Source organism: Lithobates pipiens, unplaced genomic scaffold (assembly GCF_037356315.1).
Source record: "Lithobates pipiens isolate NorthernLeopardFrog02 unplaced genomic scaffold, aLitPip1_a1.2 Scaffold_27, whole genome shotgun sequence".
NCBI lineage: Eukaryota > Metazoa > Chordata > Amphibia > Anura > Ranidae > Lithobates > Lithobates pipiens.
Window position 1 is genome coordinate 46,355,735 of NW_027507788.1, and position 18,303 is coordinate 46,374,037.

General features: G+C 45.4%; 1 protein-coding gene across 1 annotated transcript in view; it reads right to left on the reverse strand.

The window, feature by feature from the left end:
* The window catches only part of LOC143932952 (uncharacterized), a 156,608-nt gene that overhangs the window by 118,843 nt on the left and 19,462 nt on the right, over nt 1-18,303 (reverse strand). The window contains exons 5-7 of the mRNA XM_077455884.1: nt 3,486-3,762; nt 2,027-2,120; nt 1,565-1,715 (exon numbers count right to left, since the gene is read on the reverse strand). Of these exons, the coding sequence (XP_077312010.1) occupies nt 1,565-1,715; nt 2,027-2,120; nt 3,486-3,762 (522 nt within the window). The remainder of the gene's footprint in view (nt 1-1,564; nt 1,716-2,026; nt 2,121-3,485; nt 3,763-18,303) is intronic.

Consider the following 18,303-nt stretch of genomic DNA (forward strand, 5'->3'; position numbering starts at 1 on the left):
ATAATAGCTGCGAGTGATTTTAAAGGACTTTTTTTCCTGCATAAATGACACTTTGTGCAGGGACAATTCTAAGCACGGGAAACATGTGCCCCCTCACAGGCATACTATAGACAACCCCCCCCCTACGAAATTTAAAGGAATATTACACTTTTATTGTTTCACTTTAATCATTATTAAAATCACTGCTCCCGAAAAAACAGGCATTTTTAAAACTTTTTTTTGCATTGATACATGTCCCCTGGGGCAGGACCCGGGTCCCCAAACACTTTTTAGGACAGTAACTTGCAGAATCTTTTCTCTCTGTCAAATCTTTTTTCTCTGTCGAATATTTTCTCTATAATATATAATCTTGGACTAATAGAGGTAAGGTTAAGCACATTCGACCACAGGTTCTTTAGACACAGATTGTTGTCAGAGTCATGTCGAATCTCCTATTCTATATCGAACTGTTGTAACAATGAAAACGAAAATAAAGCATTTATTTATGTCGGATCTTTCGTTTTTCGGATTTTGTGCTTTCGTTATCGTTTGTCAAAACGAAAACGAAAATAGCTGAAATTCGGACGAAAATGCATTCGGACGAAAAAACTAATGCACATATCTACTCCTCAGCTGTTATTGGAGCCTGCAAAACATCTCAGTGTTGATCTACTAGCTTGGGGATAGGTAGAGAATCTAAGAATGAGTCCACCTGAGCCTGATTGACCTTGTTCCCCTTGTTGTATAGTTTTGTGTAGAAATCATGGAAAGCTCCCATGATCTTGTGCGGATTGTGTGTTAATGCTCCTCCTGGGAGGCGTATAGCTGGGGGGGGGGGGGGGGGCGTGGAGACCTATTTTGGGGGATAGTCCAGTCGCTAACATTGAGCCCATTCTATCCCTGTTTTGTTAAAACCTGGCTCCAGACCATCTCAGACTCTTCTCAGCTTTAGACGTGAGTGCAAGGTTTAAGGCAGTTCTAGCTGCATCTAGGGAAGACATGGGTGTGTTTTTAGGATCACTGTAGGAAATCCTTTTCCAGTTGCTCTATATTCTCTCTGCATGCTCGGTTAAGTCTGCAGGAAAGCTAAATCAATTTCCCTCTAATGGTAGCTTTGTGTGCGGCCCAGAGGGTTGTGGGAGAGACCTCATCTATGTCATTGTTGTGAAAGTAATCAGTTATAGCCTGTTCTAGTTCAATGGTTCTAATTGGGTTGCTGAGAATGGATTCATTCAGTTTCCATTGTCTGGAATTGGTCTGGCCTGTTGTCTATTTAAAATTAGGAAGACCATTAAATGGTCAGACCAAACTGTGTCTCTAATGAAGGATTTTAGAGCCATTGTGGTTGAGGACACTAGGATATGATCTATTCTGGCGAAAGATTGGTGAGGGTGGGAGTAGTGTGTAAAGTCTCGTTTTGAGGGATTTAGTTCCCTCCATATGTCAATTAACTTATGTTGGAATATCAGCCTAGCAACGTGCATACTTTGGTTAGTGGGTTTGACAGTTTGCGCACCCAGTGGTCGTCGTTTATCTAGTTCAGGGTCAAAGGCTATATTTGAATCACCTCCAAAAATCACTGTACCTGCGATTAAAGGGCCCAGAGTCAGCATCATGGAGTGAAAAAACATGGCCTGGTTTCTATTGGGAGCATAATACGAGATAAAAGAATAAAGTTGGTCATCGATAACACCCTTAACGAGGAGGAATCTACCTGCCTGATCCTTATGTTCTGACTGAAGGGAGAATTTACAGTTATGTGAGAAACATATCGCTACCCCTTTTGGTTTGTCCTCAGCATTGGCCAAGAAGAAGTTAGGAAAAATAGTGGATCATTTTGGGGTTATACAGTCTTGGAAAGTGTGTTTCTTGGAGAAGCACGACATATATTTTCAGGCTGTGATAATATTGAAATATTTTCCTGCACTTAACAGGAGAATTTAGACCATGTCTGTTGTGCGTAACAACTCTCAGTAAAGGTGGTGATCTGTTAGTAGTAGCCATTGAGAGAGAGGAGGATGTGCACCGGGTGTTTTGAGTCACTTACCAGAGAGCGTTTAGGGTGGTCAGAGGTGATGAATCCCCCAAGAGCATTGGTCCCCTTGAGCACTCCAGTGGGATGTGGTGTTCCATCAGGATCACTAGAAAAGAGGGTAATGTTAGAGAGGCAGGTGAAAGAAAAGATTAGAAAAGAAGATGGAATAAGAAAGAAAAAATCCCAAGGGTGGTAAGGCAAGATCCCTCCACACCCTCAAGTAAACAAAATCTTCCTACTTCTGTAAGAGAGTAAGAAGTCCTTGCCAGACGAAATGGAAAAAGCATATCCCCTGGTCAGGTTGAGGCACACAGGGCTGCTCCGGTCGCAGCGCCCCAAGTTATGAAAAAAAAAAGTAACCGTTATGAACAAACTAAAATGACAGCACATCTTACATGTATGCATTATCTATAACTCCAATGGAGGAACCCAGGCAGTAAACCAGCATATGGGGAGGAAGTTAAGGGGACAAAAAAAGGGGGGTATCGGAGACAAGTCCCACAGGTGAAGGCCAGAATGAAGGTAGAGGTAAGGATTGTCATGTCAAGGAAGGTTCAGGGCCTTGAAGATTCAGGTATTTGAAATCCGTGTTCCAAACAAAGATGAGGTGACGTGAGCACCCAAATGTTGCAGTCTTGTAGATGATGATTTTCGGCCGACCGTCAGGTATAGCAGAAGAGGCAGGTAGTTATCCGACTGCAGTGAAGATGGATGAACACAGTATAAAGGTACAGTCATTATACCATGAAAGATAGGAAAGTCCAGAGGTAGGTACAAGAATAAGGTCCTAAAGATCCACATCAGCGACCATGGATGGGGTCAGGACCCCAGTGTGGGTAAAGGAAGAGAGCAGAAGGCCTTCTGCAGGAAACCACTTTATCAGACGGGGTTGAAATCCTTAGATCTTTTGTATTTTTGCCTGTGCCACAAAGACAATCAGAATCATGTGGTGTTGGCGTTTCGTTGTGCCAGAAAGCGATCCGGACGGGGGGAGGTAGGGACCTGTGAGATAATGCCCAGGCAGAGAAGCGTTTTTTACCCATCCTAGAAGTTGGAGAACGTATAGGTTTTGTTCTTGTAATGGAACTTGAGGCCAAAGGGAAACAGCCACCAGTATTTTATTTCCTTCTGGTTTAAGGCCGACAGTAGGGGTTTTAGAGTCCTCCATTTTTGAATGGTGGTTGGCGATATGTATCCGCAAAAATTTGGATAGGGTGAGACTAATACTGTAGTTGGGGTCTTGAACGGGCTCGTTGCATAACCTCCTCTTTATTTAACCACATAGAAGTGTGGCTTCACTACTATGTCTCTGGGCAGTCCATCAGCTCTAAGCAGTCCTAGGGCTCTGTGTGCACGGTCTAATTCCAGCCTGTGTTGCGGTATGTCCGGGATGAGCTCTTGACTGAGGGAGTCGACTGCAGCAGGTACGTCAGTGATAGTTTCGGGGATTCCCCTGATCTGAAAGTTGTACTGTCTGGATCTATTTTCAAGATCATCTATTTTAGCAAGTGCAATCTCAAGTTGGTCTTGGATGTCTTGTATCCGCTCCATATTTTGGTTAGCCCTGGCTACAGTAGCATCCTTTTGGCTTTCTATCACCTCCCTGTGGGAACCCAGATTCTGAAGGTTCGCTTTAATTTCCCCAGTTATTTTAACTGCTATGGAAGATAAGTCCCGGTCTAGCATCTGAGAGAACTGGTGGAACATGGAAGCTCGATATGCTTCCCTAGTACTAGGGGAATTGGGGTCTGCAGCCATGGGAGACAATAAAAGGTCATCTATGGTATGCCCAATAAGAGATTCTGTGGATTCTGAGGAGGCTGGTATCTGCATGTGGGTACCCATGTGTGTCCCACAAAGTGAGCTGAGGGGTGGAGGGTCTGTGGGAGCATCTGCTGAGCCTGTTACCTGCTCCGTTGTCCCGTGAGGAGAAGACACGGCCACCATCTTAGATCAGTAGGCTGCAACCGCAGCCTGTATTATCGGGGCTTCTCGGCGACCATGAATGTTCCGTCAGTCTCTATGGGTCCCGCCTGTGTTCCTCTGAGCCTGTAGAGGGTTGGTGGAGGGCTGCTGATGTGCTGTCCACTGGATGGGGCACAAAAACGAACGGAGCAGGGCGGAGCTCCCGGTCCAAGCGGCCATTTTAGAACTCCTTTCTTATCCCCCAGGGCAGGCCACTCCTGGATCGCCTTGACTTTTTGTGGGTCCATTGTGACCCTTTTGGTGGAAAATATGAACCCCAAGAATTGATTAACAGTTTTTTCAAATTCACATTTGTCAGCTTTAAGGTATAGCTTGTGTTTTCTGAGAACTTTTTTCACATGAACCTGGTGCAATTTGATTGTGGCAGAGAAGATAAGAATGTCATCCAATTAGACCACTAAAAAGTCGTCCAGATATTCTCGGAGATAACGTTGACTAGGTGTTGAAAGGTGGCCAGGGCATTGCATAACCCAAATGGCATCACTAAATACTCAGTGTCCAAACCTGGGTCAGAAGGCAGTCTTCCATTCATCCCCAGCCTGAATTTGGATGAGGTTGTAGGTCTAATTTGATCCAGGCAGTGCGGAAACGTTGAAATAATTCTGCGATAAGTGGAAGTGGATACCGGTTTTAATGGTTATTTTGTTAAGTTCTCTGTAATCGATGCAAAGCCTTAGGGAACAATCTTTCTTTTCCACAAAGAAGATACCGGCTCTGGCCGGTGAAGAAGATGGATAAATAAAACCTCTCCAGGTTTTCATCAATGTATGCTTTGAGGGCCTTCAATTCAGTTTCGGACAGGGGAAATATGCGGCCATAAGGAATCTCAGAGCCGGGCAACAGATTGACGGGGCAATCATAAGACCAGTGAGAAGGTAAGCAGTCAGATCTTTTTTGTCAAAGATGTCTTTGAACTGAAGGTAAACTGGAGGAACGTGCTGAAGGTTATCAGGTACCGGTGCTACAGTCAAGCAAGGGGCTGGAACTGGAACTAGGCAGTGCTGGGAACAATATATGGAGGAGAAGGAGATCTCTTTCTTACTCCAATTGATTTGAGGGTCATGTGCCTGCAGCCAAGGGAGCCCCAAGATGATGGGAAACATATGGGAACAGATGATGTCGAAGCATAGGAACTCCTAGTAGCCAGAGTCCGTGATGGTAAGAATGGGTCCTGTTTCTTGTGTAACAGGTCTGGAACAAGGAAGGGACACATCAGCCAAATGGATCTGAAGACTTTGTTTTTGAGGCAGGAGTGGAATGTGTAGTCTTTGAGCTAATGCAGCATCCAGAAAACAACTACAGGCCCCGGAGTCAATTATGGTTGGTCGGCAGATTTCCTTTTCCGCTAACTGTAGGGAGACGAAGAGTGACATAGGTCTTAGGAAAACCTGTGAGTTGATAGTTCATAACAAACCATGAACAAGACTTACTGGGCCTCATGGGGCAGTTGCGGAGGTAATGTCCTGTTCCCCTATAGTATAGGCATAGATTGCCTCTCTTCAGAGGTGAGAGGAGAATGGACTAGTCCAAGCTGCTTCTTGAGAGGGGATGACTGAAGGAGTTGGAAATGATGGATGGATGGGGGAAGGCTTTGGGAGCATCCAACTGGGTCAGGAAGCCTGGAAGCATTCGGATTGTCACTCCCACATGCATCTGTCCAGCTTAGTGGTGGTTTGAATTAAGTCCTCCAAGGTAGCAGGGGTCTCAACCTGAGCCAGCTTGTCTTTAAGGGCATCCGAAAGACCCTGGTGGTACTGATATTTAAGAGCAGGTTCGTTCCAACCAGTGTCAGCTGACCACTTGCGAAATTCAACTGTATAGTCTACCGGCCTTCTCCCTTGGGACCAGGTATGAAGAATGGCTTTGGGTGTGGCGGTGCACTGTGGGTCATTATATAATTGAACCATGGATTCAAAAAAGGTATCCACAGAGTTTAGTAAAGGACTTCTCTGCTCCATTAAGCCATGGGCCCAGGCCTGCGGTTCATAGGCCAGTAAGGAGATTATGAATCCAACCTTTACAATTTCAGAAGAAAAAGTTCTAGGTTGAAGAGCCAAGTACAAAGAACAGGCATTCTTGAATGCCCTGAATTTCTTGCGGTTGCCATAAAAATGGTCAGATGTGGGGACCCTGGGTTCAGGAAGGGACATCACCATGGTAGGATTTGACTGAGAGTGGCAGGAGCAGGCCCCACTGGTGGGTGTAAGTGCTGCAGCTGCTGGCACTGATGCCCTGGAGAGTTGCTGGAGGCTGCAATCAATTTGGATGTAGCCTTCCTGTAGTTTCTGGACAGCTCCTGTGAGACCTGTAACCTGCTGGCACAGGACCTCAAGAGGAGAACACACTCCATCTGCCTCTGACATGGCTGGTTTGAACTTTCAGACGGGGGTACTCACCAAGGCCGAGAGGCAGAGAGCGGTTCACTCTTGCGACTAAGCGCACTCCACCCTCCTGGAGATGGTACAGAGGGTGAACGGCACAAAGAGGCACAAGCTACCAGCAGGCAGGGCAGGGCTTGCGTGAAAGTCAGCATAGGGCTTGGCAGCCATGCAGGAGCAGGTAAGCATGAGCCCAAACAGAGACTGAAGAAAAGTAGTGTCTAGAACAGGCAGTGGATCTAGCACCAGGCGGAAGTTCGTGGATAGGCTGGGAGCCAAGATACTGTGGACTGGAGGCTAGTTCAAGAACTGGCTGAGGGTCTAGGCACAGGAGACTGATGGTAATCCGGATCACAAGCTGAAGGCCAAACACCAGAGGAATAAGCAGAGTCCGTAAAGCAAGCCAGAGGTCAGGTCAAAGAGAAGATTAAGGCAGGTCAGGGTCAATCCGGGTCACAACAGGCAATCAGTAAACAAGAAACAGGAACACGTTCACAGGAAGCTGAAGACAAGCCAGCGATTTGTTTGAGAGAGGAGGCAGATTTTATAGGCAGCAAGGAAGTCACATTATGCGTGCGCTAGTGCCATTCTGCAAGTGCCTTGAACGTGTGTGCACATAAGCGCCATTCCGCCACAAACGTGTGTGCGCCGTTCCACCATGCATGCTGGCAAGGTTGATTGCGATTTCTCCTCTGACATTCGGTTTGGTCTGACAAAAGACACAGGCTGTTGTATGATCACAGCCTCAGGACATATATGTCTTCTGCTGCTGTTCCTGATCTCTGAGTCCTGGACCAGATTACACTCCCTATTAAATGGCCTCCTCAGGCTCCCAATTTTGCCTGTCAAATAGTTGATGTGTGCCCTGGGGTACAAAGGCTTTGCCAACTTCACCAGTCAACGTCTCTTCTCCTCGGCTCAAATACAATACAACACCCTTCTAACTGAGTTCCCAGGAATGCACTTTGCCAGTAATTCATCCTCCGGCACAAAATTTATTAGCTGATTGGACTATAAGATTTACTTTGAGCTGACCTTTTGTTTCATTAGATCTTTAAATAATTACCGAATCATGTTGAATTCATTCGAATTCATTCGTTATAATTCTTTAGTATTCGTTGTTATTCATTATTTTTTTATTCGGACATTCGGATACATCCGAATGTCCGAAAGATGCAAAATTCGGCCGAATTTCGATATGTTACGAAACAAATTGCACAAGCCTATTCAGGAGATCACGAGAAATAATAAAGAAATCAGTTTGTCAGAACTGTGTGAATATCAGCAGCAAAAACAACTTCATTATACTAGAATTATAAAGAAGAAGAAAATGTTGCTGCATTAAAAGATGAAAAACTTTGCAGCGTGACGAATGTCTCCATTATGAAAGCTAGTTTTACCAGACCAAGCGCTTCCATCTCGTAATTGATTAAGAGCATGCATTTAATTTTGTGCATTGGAAATGTCAACACACACTCGGAATTTACGACAACAGATTTTTTGTCAGAAAATTTGAGATCCAGCTCTCAAATTTTTGTTGGCGGAAAATGTCTGATGGAGCATACACACGGTCGTAATTACAACAAGCTCACATCGAACATTTGTTGTCGGAAATTCCGATCGTGTGTACGCGGAATAAGAGTTTCAATTTGTTTGCAATCAGGCAGGCCCTTGCACTACATGCTTTTGGTAAATCTGAAAGACAAAAATCTGCAGAAAAACAATGAGATATATGGCGCACTCAGAATACAACAGAAAATCTACTCAAGGGAAGGGGGAGGGGGAAAAGGGGGGGACAAGGGGGTGTAAAAATATATATAAATAATCTATTGATAGTAGTCCATGTGAGGAACAAAAGTCAATTAATAAAAGCAATAGAAAAACTGTCCATGGAGGGCTGCCAGTTTCGAGTTGAGAATGCACAAAAACTCTGAAATGGATAAAGAACATGAGAACAGCTCCCTCTAAATGCGGTAACCAAACAAATGTAATAAAAGTAATAGGGTTAAAAACCACTCACAAAAGTGAAATACAGTACAGCATGTATTATCATCCACTCCAACATCCGGGTTAAAAGGGAGAAAGGTCCGATCAGGATGTAACTGCTGTGGCTCCGTGGTGCTGCCCTTTGTCTGGTAACAGAGCTGGTTTACACTGCCTTCTGGGTGGTAGAGACTGCAATCAGCAGCGTGTATTGGTCACAGGGACGAACGTCACTTCCGGGTCGGGTCAGCGAGAGTAGCATCGCGTTCAGGACATGCGTGTCCCTTCCTCAGGCTTTGATGGTAGGGCTAAATGACATATTTGGTAGGGCTAAATATACCCCCATAATCACAAGATTCATTACTATGTCAACATTATAGTACATAGAGGAAAGCAGAAGTGGAAAAGAATAGAGAACAGGATACTCTAACTGTATGCAATGCAAGATGACAACTTAATGATTGGTGTAAGTAATAAGTATAGAAGGAATTGGATGGGGGGAGAAATTAAAAAGAAGAAGCATTCCAGCAGTACCTCCATAGAGATGTCAATGTCGATAAAGAAGTCAAAACCACAGACAATCCCCAATCCATCCGGTTTGTCACGCAGTTTCACAATAAGTTCAAGAAGACCGAAAAGATTTTCCAAAGACATTGGCCAATCTTAAAAGAAGACCCCATCTCAAAATTACAGTGAGCATCTGCCCTTTGATTACTTATAGACACGCCAAAAACATCAAGGCAATAATAGCACCAAGCAAGATAAAATCCTCCTGCTATCCCTCACTTTTTTTTTTTAACATCAAAGGCATGTAACAGTGCAAGAAACCTTTATGCCTTTAACATGTGCTCATGCTACACATAGACAAAAGGATTTCTTCCACAAAGGCAAACAGTACCTAATATCCGATTTCTATACATGCTCTCCGGAATATGTAATCTACTGCTTCACCTGCCCATGTGGCCTCCTGTATGATCAGAACTTTGCGTAAACGTTTTGGAGAGCACCGAAATCTGATTGAACAAGGAGATTACAATCATAGTGTCCCGAGACACTTCCTAGAATTCCATGACCAATCGTCTGAAGGACTACGGGTTTGGATATTGGAGTCCATTCCAAAATCCGTGCCCCCTGCTGAATGATATAAAAGACTCTGTGAAAGAGAGAATTATTGGATCTATTCTGTGGACGGTTTATCACTGGAGGTCTAAATGAAACCATAGAAATTAATACCTTGCTATAATTATGAACCCACACATATTGTCTAGTATCTTTTAGCTATCCCATATTTCATCATAATCACCATTAATGATTCCCTTTGACTGATACATGGGCCTATTGCACATTAAACAAGTTTTTATCACCAGATGCACGTGGGCATGCACACGTCAGTGTTCGTGAACCGCTTGACATACGCACATATGTGCGTTTATTGCCAGTGCAGTATTACAAATATTCATCAACATTAATATTATATCTATCACCATAATCCCCCAATTTTCTTTATTCATACTACATATTTTTACGTACAGTCACATATATTATTCCATTTCACATTTAGCCTCCTTTGCAAGATTGTTCACCCATGTTTATGGTACCTTATTCGGCATAATTTGTGGGATGGACATATCATAGTATATTCTTACCACTATAAAAGCTTTGAAAAAATATAATTTTTAAAAATAACTAATGTGTGTAAAATTCATTTCCACTTTTTTTCCCAGTAGTTATTATATATTCTTTTTTTTACATTTTTGTATTTATATAATTTTAAGTATTTTTATACGATTACTCCATTTACCAATTTCATATTCACACTATGGTCACCAGCAGCCAGCGTGTTACATTCCATAATCATATAAAATTCCACCATTCATTGTTCACTTCATTTGCTGCATTTTTTAATTTCTCCCCCCATCCAATTCCTTCTATACTGACACCGATCATTAAGTTGTCATCTTGCATTGCATACAGTTAGAGTATCCCGTTCTCTACTCTTTTCCACTTCCGCTTTCCTCTATGTATAATGTTGCCATAGTAATGAATCATGTGATCGTGGAGGTATATTTAGCCCTACCAAATATGGCTGCCATCGAAAGCCTGAGGAAGAGAACGCGATGCACCTCCCGCTGACCCGACCCGGAAGTGACTTCCGTCCCTGTGACCAATACACGTCTCTGATTGCAGTCTCAGCCACCCAGAAGGCAGTGTAAACCAGTTCTGTTACTGGACATAGGACAGCACCGGGGAACCACCACATTTACATCCTGATCGGACCTTTCTTCCTTTTCACCCAGATGTCAGAGCGAATGATAATACATGCTCTACTGTATTTCACTTTTGTGAGTGTTTTTTAACCCTATTACTTTTATTAAATTTGTTTGGTTACTGCACTTAGAGGGCGCTGTTCTTTTGTTCTTTAAAAATCTGCAGGAAGCCTAATAGTGTGTATGGGGCTATTTCACCTAAAGGCATTGTTTGATATCTTTTATTCTGTACACAATGGGGTTGATTTACTAAAACCGGAGAGTGCAAAATCTGTACATCTGTGCATGGTAGCCAATCAGCGTCTAACTTTAGCATGTTCAATTTATACCTGGTACAAACGGCTAGGTTTTTTTTTGTTCAACCCAGCAGGGCTAAACGAAAACATACTGACAGCTCAGGACGAGCCATAACACTTCCGTCAGTGCTCTCAGCCATTGGCTGGCTTCTGTCTGACCGGCTGCAATACACATGGACCAAACATCAGCCGGTTTCTATAACCAGCCAATGCCGCCTGACAATCGGTCCATGTATTAAAGAAAAAAAATCTGGAAACTGATTGGTTACTAAGCTGAATCAGATTTTACACTCTCCAGTATTGGTAAAATAACCCCAGAGCCTTATTTACATTTTTGGTATTGTTTATTTATAGTATTTATTATAGACATTTACAATAAAACTCATATGTGCCTTTTTAAAGATAGAGCTACGTTCTTGTCTTTGGTTAAATAAAATTTCTGTTCGATTGTGTATTTATTTTATAGTGTATGTTTTCTAAAAACCTTCACTGTGATGCTCTCCCACCATAAGGACTCCATAACGATTGCCTGACTGTTTGACTTCCCTAACTATTCTGATTATGATTTTTGAGAACAAGACCGTCTGGTTACATTTTGAAGCCAACAGGACATAATTAAGTTGTGAGATCAGAATTCAAAAAGCAATTTGCTAGTTACTTCTGCATGATATTTGCACATAATTTATTGATGTCAGACTGGATTATGGGTTAATAGATAAATACTGTAGTGTATGCATTAAAATCAGCACACTATTTTATACATATAAAGTTGATCACCTAGCATTAATGACTATTGATTTGGAAAAGCCTTGAAACTAATGTAGATTTATATTTTGGAACTAATTGTATTTACCATTATTGCCTGACACTCATTTGCAGACCCATTTTCATTAAGGCTATTGTGTGCGCCTGCCATTTGCAGTGCTGATTGTCTAGGGTGAGGCTTTGAGAATTTAAATTTTTTCTCTAGAATTTTTTTTTGTTCATGTGATCTAATGTGTGGCAGATTGCATAATTTCCAAAATGTTAACCAGAAAAGAACACTGGACTTCATTTGATGACAAATGTGTATTGCCATATGATGTTAAACATAATTAATTAATACTTAACAGTAGGGATGAGCCGAACACCCCCCCCGGTTCGGTTCGCACCAGAACTTTCGAACGGACCCCAAATTCGAATAAACTTTAGAACCCCATTGAAGTCTATGGGACTCGAACGTTCGAAATGAAAAGTGCTAATTTTAACGGCTAATATGCAAGATACTGTCCTAAAAAGGATTTGGGGACCTGGCTCCTGCCCCAGGGGACATGGGTCAATGCCTAAAATGTTTTTAAAAATGGCCGTTTTGGCGGGAGCACTGATTTTAATGACGATTAAAGTGAAAAAAAAGTGAAATATTCCTTTAAATATGGTGCCTGGGGGGTGTCTGTAGTATGCCTGTGAAGTGCCATGTGTTTCCTGTGTTTAGAACAGTCCCTGCACAAAATGACATTAAACGGAAATAACACCATTTAAAATTGCTTGCGGTTTTAATCTTATATCTGGTTCCTGCAATATGGTTGAAAATCATTGAGAAAAATGTCATGGGTAGCCCTCCCTACCCATTACCAGCCTATTTGGGTCTTGTACACATATTAAGGGGAACCCTGTACCCATATTAAAAAAAGGAAATGCGTGTGGCCCCCAGGCCCTATATACTGTTGTGTTAAGTTGAATCTGTTTGTAATTTTCAACTGGTACATTTTTAAAGTGTAGCTCCAGTCAAAAAAACAATTTTTAAGCTTTTTGGAAAACATAGGGAAGGGTTATCACCCCTGTATAATTTGTTTTGTCGTTTATCTTTTTTCATCTCACTTGCTGTTGTCTCCTTCCGTTTGCAAGTAGGAGATGTTTTCTAAATTGGATGTTTGAAAGTAGGGGCCTGCCCTATATGCTCTGCAGAAATGGCGGAACAAGGTGTTGGTTTTGCCACAACATTGTAAGCCCTCAAAGTGACTCTTGGTGGGCGCTGGAGCGCCCTGCTGTGAACGATTATATCAAGAATTGTAATTACATGCCATTGTTGAACAGTGGTAGACAAATTGACCTTTGGTGGTTGTGGTGCTGGCGCCACAACACTATAAGTCCTCACCGTTACTCTGGGTGGGCACAGGAAGGGGCCCTCCTGTGAAATATTATATCAAGAATTGTAATTACATGTCCCTGTTAAACAGGGGCAGAAAAATTTGGCCTTAGGCACTGCTGCTGGTGCCACCACACTGCAACCTCTTCCATATACTCTAGTTTTATTGCAGGAATTAGCCCTGCTGCAAAGCATTGCATCAAAAATTGTACTTAAACGCCCCTGTTAAACAGGGGCAGAAAAATTGGGCTGATGGCATCAACCAGAACCAGAAATGTTCTTCCAACATATCAGCGGAGGAGGAAGAGGATAGACAATCAACATAACAGGACACTCACTCAGCATCAGCATAGGCAGTCTTGAAGGGATGTGATATTTCAAAAAAAAATATTCTGTTACATCAGCTTCAGGTGCTTGGTAGCTGTGGGTGATCAAAGACTGATTCATCTTGATGAAGGTCAGTCGATCAACTGATTCGGTGGACAGGCGCACCCTGTGATCGGTAACAAAGCCACCAGCAGCACTGAAGGTGCATTCCGAAAGAACGCTGGATGCAGGACAGGCCAGTAGCTCAATTGCATACTGTGCAAGCTCTGGCCAGTGATCCATCCTCAAGACCCAGTAAGCCAGAGGATTTTCGGTGGGAAAGGTGTCCAAGTCTGACCTTGCCCCTAGGTATTCCTGCACCATGTAAATCAGACGCTGGCGATGGGTGCTGGAACCGATCATACCTTGGGGCTGAGGACTAAAAAATTGTCTGAAAGCATCAGTCAGACGGCCACCTTCTCCACCGCTCCTTCTGACCGATGCCTCAGCAACACGTTGTCCAGGACCAGGAGTTTGTAACCTCCCAGTCTCTGGGAACGCGTTGCACAGACCTTTCTGCAAGGCCTCCCGGAGATGTCTCATCCTCTGCTCCCTCTGCGATGGCAAGATAAGGTCGGCAACCTTACCCTTGTACCGTGGATCAAGGAGAGTGGCCAGCCAGTAATGGTCCCTCTCCTTGATCCGAAGAATACGAGGATCCTTCCGCAGGCTTTGCAGGATCAGGGAGGCCATGCAGCGTAGGTTAGCTGAGGCATTTGGTCCGGAGTCCTCTGGGTCACTAAGGACAACATGATCCGCAGCTACCTCCTCCCAGCCACGTACAAGTCCACGTGTTTCTTGGGACTGTAAATCATCCCTACAAGACTGCTGCTGCTGCTGCTGCTGCTGATGCTGATGCTGATGCTTAGTGCCAGCCTCCACCTCCATGCTGACACAATCATCCTCCTCCTCTTCCTCCTCCTCATCCTGTGTGATGGGTGGCACAGCAGGAACACTGTCTGGATAAAGGGAGCCTTGAGAGGCAAGGAAGTCCTCCTCTTCCTGCCTCTGTTCTGCCTCAAGTGCCCTGTCCATTATTCCACGCAGCGTATGCTCCAAGAGGTGGACAAGAGGTACAGTGTCACTGATGCATGCACTGTCACTGCTCACCATCCTTGTGGCCTCCTCAAACGGTGACAGGACAGTGCATGCATCCCTGATCATGCCCCACTGGCGTGGTGAGAAAAAAACATGCTCCCCTGACCCTGTCCTGGTGCCGTAGTCGCACAGGTACTCATTGATGGCCCTCTTCTTCGTGTGCAGCCGCTGCAGCATGGCCAATGTTGAGTTCCATCTGGTGGGCATGTCACATATAAGGCGGTTCTTGGGCAGGTTCAACTCCTTTTGGAGCTCAGCCAGCCGAGCACAGGCATTAAATGATCGGCGGAAATGCACACAGACTTTCCTGGCCTGCTTCAGGACATCCTGTAAGCCGGGGTACCTGCCCAAGAACCGCTGCACCACCAGGTTAAGGACGTGAGCTACACAGGGCACATGGGTCAGTTGTCCCTGTCGGAGGGCGGAGAGGAGGTTGGTGCCATTGTCGCAAACCACCATTCCTGGCTTAAGCTGGCGTGGCGTCAACCACCTCTCGGCCTGCCCCTGCAGAGCTGACAAAACATCCGCCCCAGTGTGGCTCTTGTCCCCCAAACAAACCAGCGCAAGCACGGCATGGCATCGTTTTGCCTGCGTACTTGCGTAGCCCCTGGAACGCCTACGGAGCACCGCTGGTTCTGAGGACAGAGCACTGGAAGAGGCCATGGAGGAAGAAGAAGAGGAGGGGGTGGAGGAGAGAGGTGTGTCACAACCAATAGTAGCATTTTGGAGGCGTGGTGGCGGAACAACCTCCAACACTACTGCACCTTGTCCTGCATCCTTCCCAGCTGCCAGAAGAGTGACCCAATGGGCCGTGAAAGACAGGTAACGTCCCTGTCCATGCCTGCTGGACCATGAGTCAGCGGTAATATGCACCTTACCGCTGACCGCCCTGTCCAGCGAGGCAAGGACATTGCCTTCCACATGCCGGTAGAGAGCCGGAATCGCCTTCCGTGAGAAAAAGTGGCATTTGGGGACCTGCCACTGAGGAACCGCACATTGTACAAACTCACGGAAGGGGGCCGAGTCTACTAACTGAAAAGGCAGCAGTTGAAGTGCTAGCAATTTAGCCAAGCTAGCATTCAACCGCTGGGCACGTGGATGGCTGGGAGTGAACTTCTTTCGCCGGTCCAGCAGCTGGGGCAGGGACATTTGCCTGCTATAATCGGACGTGGGTGTACCGCTAGCAGAGTTCCCGGAAGCACTTGGCTGTGACACACCTAATTCTACACCTTCATTCCTCTCAGAGCAGGTTTCAGAGAGGACTGAAGGTCTAGTGGGGTTGGAGATGCCAGCTGATGAGGAGCAAGGAGAGGTCCGCTTTGTTCTTTGGTGTGGGTCTTTGAGGTACGCTTGCCAACGAGCTGCATGGCAGGTCAACATATGTCTGGTCAAGCATGTGGTGCCCAAGCGGCTGATGTTTTGGCCACGTGAGATACGCTTGAGACATATGTTGCAAATAGCAGCGGTGCGATCTGATGCACTCGTCTCAAAAAAGGCCCACACCAAAAATTTTAGAATAACGCGCAGAGGCAGCGCTCTGCACAGGCGGAGCTCTGCGGTGTGATTCAGTCAGTGTGCTGCCCCTAAGCTGGCCCCCGGAGGGCATCCTGCCTCGTTGGACATGTGCCTCCTCCTCCTCCTCCTCCTCTCTCCTTCCAGGCACCCACGTGGAGTCAGTGCCCTCATCATCCCCTCCCTCTTCATCGCTGTAGCAAATCTGGCAGTATGCTGCAGCTTGTGGAACAAGACTGCCAGATTGCTGTCCTTCTTGAGCATCCCCTCTCTCTGCGCTCACGCTACTTCCTTCCTCTAGCTGAGTGTCATCATCAGAGCCCACAAAACACTGGGCATCCTCCTGGAGCATGTACCCAACACTGTGCTCAAAGAGTTCAGGAGACTCCTCAGGAGGACGTGGTGGGTCTAGGGAAGGAGTCACTGATGATGACATTGAGAGGAGGGAAGGCGATGCGTTGGCAGCTGCTTTGCTAGTACCCTGAGACTGGGTGAGAGAGGATGAGGAGGATGAAGAGGGCTTTGTCATCCACTCTACCAAGTCGTTGGCATGTTGCGGTTCAACATGTCCAGCTGCCGAAAAGAAGGACAAGCGTGTCCCATGGCCACGTGCTGATGACAATGCACCGCGTCCACGACCAGCACTGTTGTCTCTAGACACAGAGCCTGCTTGCCCTCTTTTATCGGCTCGCGCCTGTCTGCCTCTCCTTGCTGGCCTTCCAGACATGGTAATGGCCTGAAGGGAGTTGGGTAAAAAAGCAGTTGGGTAGTGTATATTGTGCTAGAGGCACACAACACCCACTAACTCCTGCAGATGCCTTTATTATAGAACACCAGAAATAAAGGGGTATATACAGATTTATACTGTGCTGTGCTGGAGGCACACACAACTTCCAATAACTCCTGCAGATGGCAAGTGGTCTCAAATAGAGAAGAGCTATGTAGGTGGATATAGCGGTATGTACTGGGTACAGAGCACGCAGACAGCACGCACTATCTCCTAACACTACTGACTGCAAGCTGTATTATAAAAGATAGATCACTAGCTATATAGGTGAGGTGAATATAGCGGTGTATACTGCGGTCAGGGCACGCAGACAACAACCACTACACAACAGCAAGATCAAAAATCGTCCGAAAACGATGGGTGTGTACTGTGTTGAAGGTACACAGAACACCCACTAACTCCTGCAGATGACTTTATTATAGAACACCAGAGATAAAGGGGTATATACAGATGTATACTGTGCTGTGCTGGAAGCACACATAACTTCCAATAACTCCTGCAGATGGCAAGTGGGCTCAAATAGAGAACAACCATGTAGGTGGATATAGCGGTATGTACTGGGTACAGAGCACGCAGACAGCACACACTATCTCCTAACACTACTGACTGCAAGCTCTATTATAAAAGATAGATCACTAGCTATATAGGTGAGGTGAATATAGCGGTGTATACTGCGGTCAGGGCACGCAGACAATAACCACTACACAACAGCAAGATCGAAAATCGGCCGGAAACGATCGGTGTGTACTGTGTTGAAGGTACACAGAACACCCACTGCTTCAGACGCCAACACACTACACAAGGCCGCCGCGCTGGCGGCCTTATGTAGTGTGGGGCGTGCACTACACAGCCTGAGCTATGATTGGCCACAGGCATCCTGCCTGTGGTCAATCATGGCTCTCCTCGCTGCTGGCGCTGCGATTGGCCAGGCATGCGGGGTCACAGTGCATGCTTGGCCAATCATGAGCCAGCAATGCACTGCGCCATCGCAGTGCATTGTGGGCCGTGAGCGCCACACGAATTTGATGCGAACGGACCAAAATGTTCGGACTTCGCCGAACGGACGAACAGCCAATGTTCGAGTCGAACGTATGTTCGACTCGAACACGAAGCTCATCCCTACTTAACAGTATAAAGGGCATAATTCATTTATTTTATGGGTTATATACTGAATATCTAACTCTCTTTTCATGCTTTTTTTCAGTTGTTTCCATTGACATTTAACATGGCCAATAAAGCTTGAAGCTTGTAGCTGAAGAGAAGCTTGTATACATGTAGTAAGGTCCCGGGCCTCCAGAAGCCTAATGGTGACCTCAAGAGTTAGGGAGAGCTGACATTCTTCCTTGTAGAGTAGGATAACAGGTGGGTGTAATGCAAGATGAAATGATGGGCGCCTGTCACTTTTTGAATCCGAACAAGAGATTTATTGTTTCTTAACAAGAACTGTGGGGGAGCGGGTTAGGGCCAGGACACCCTTGAGTAGATGCAATG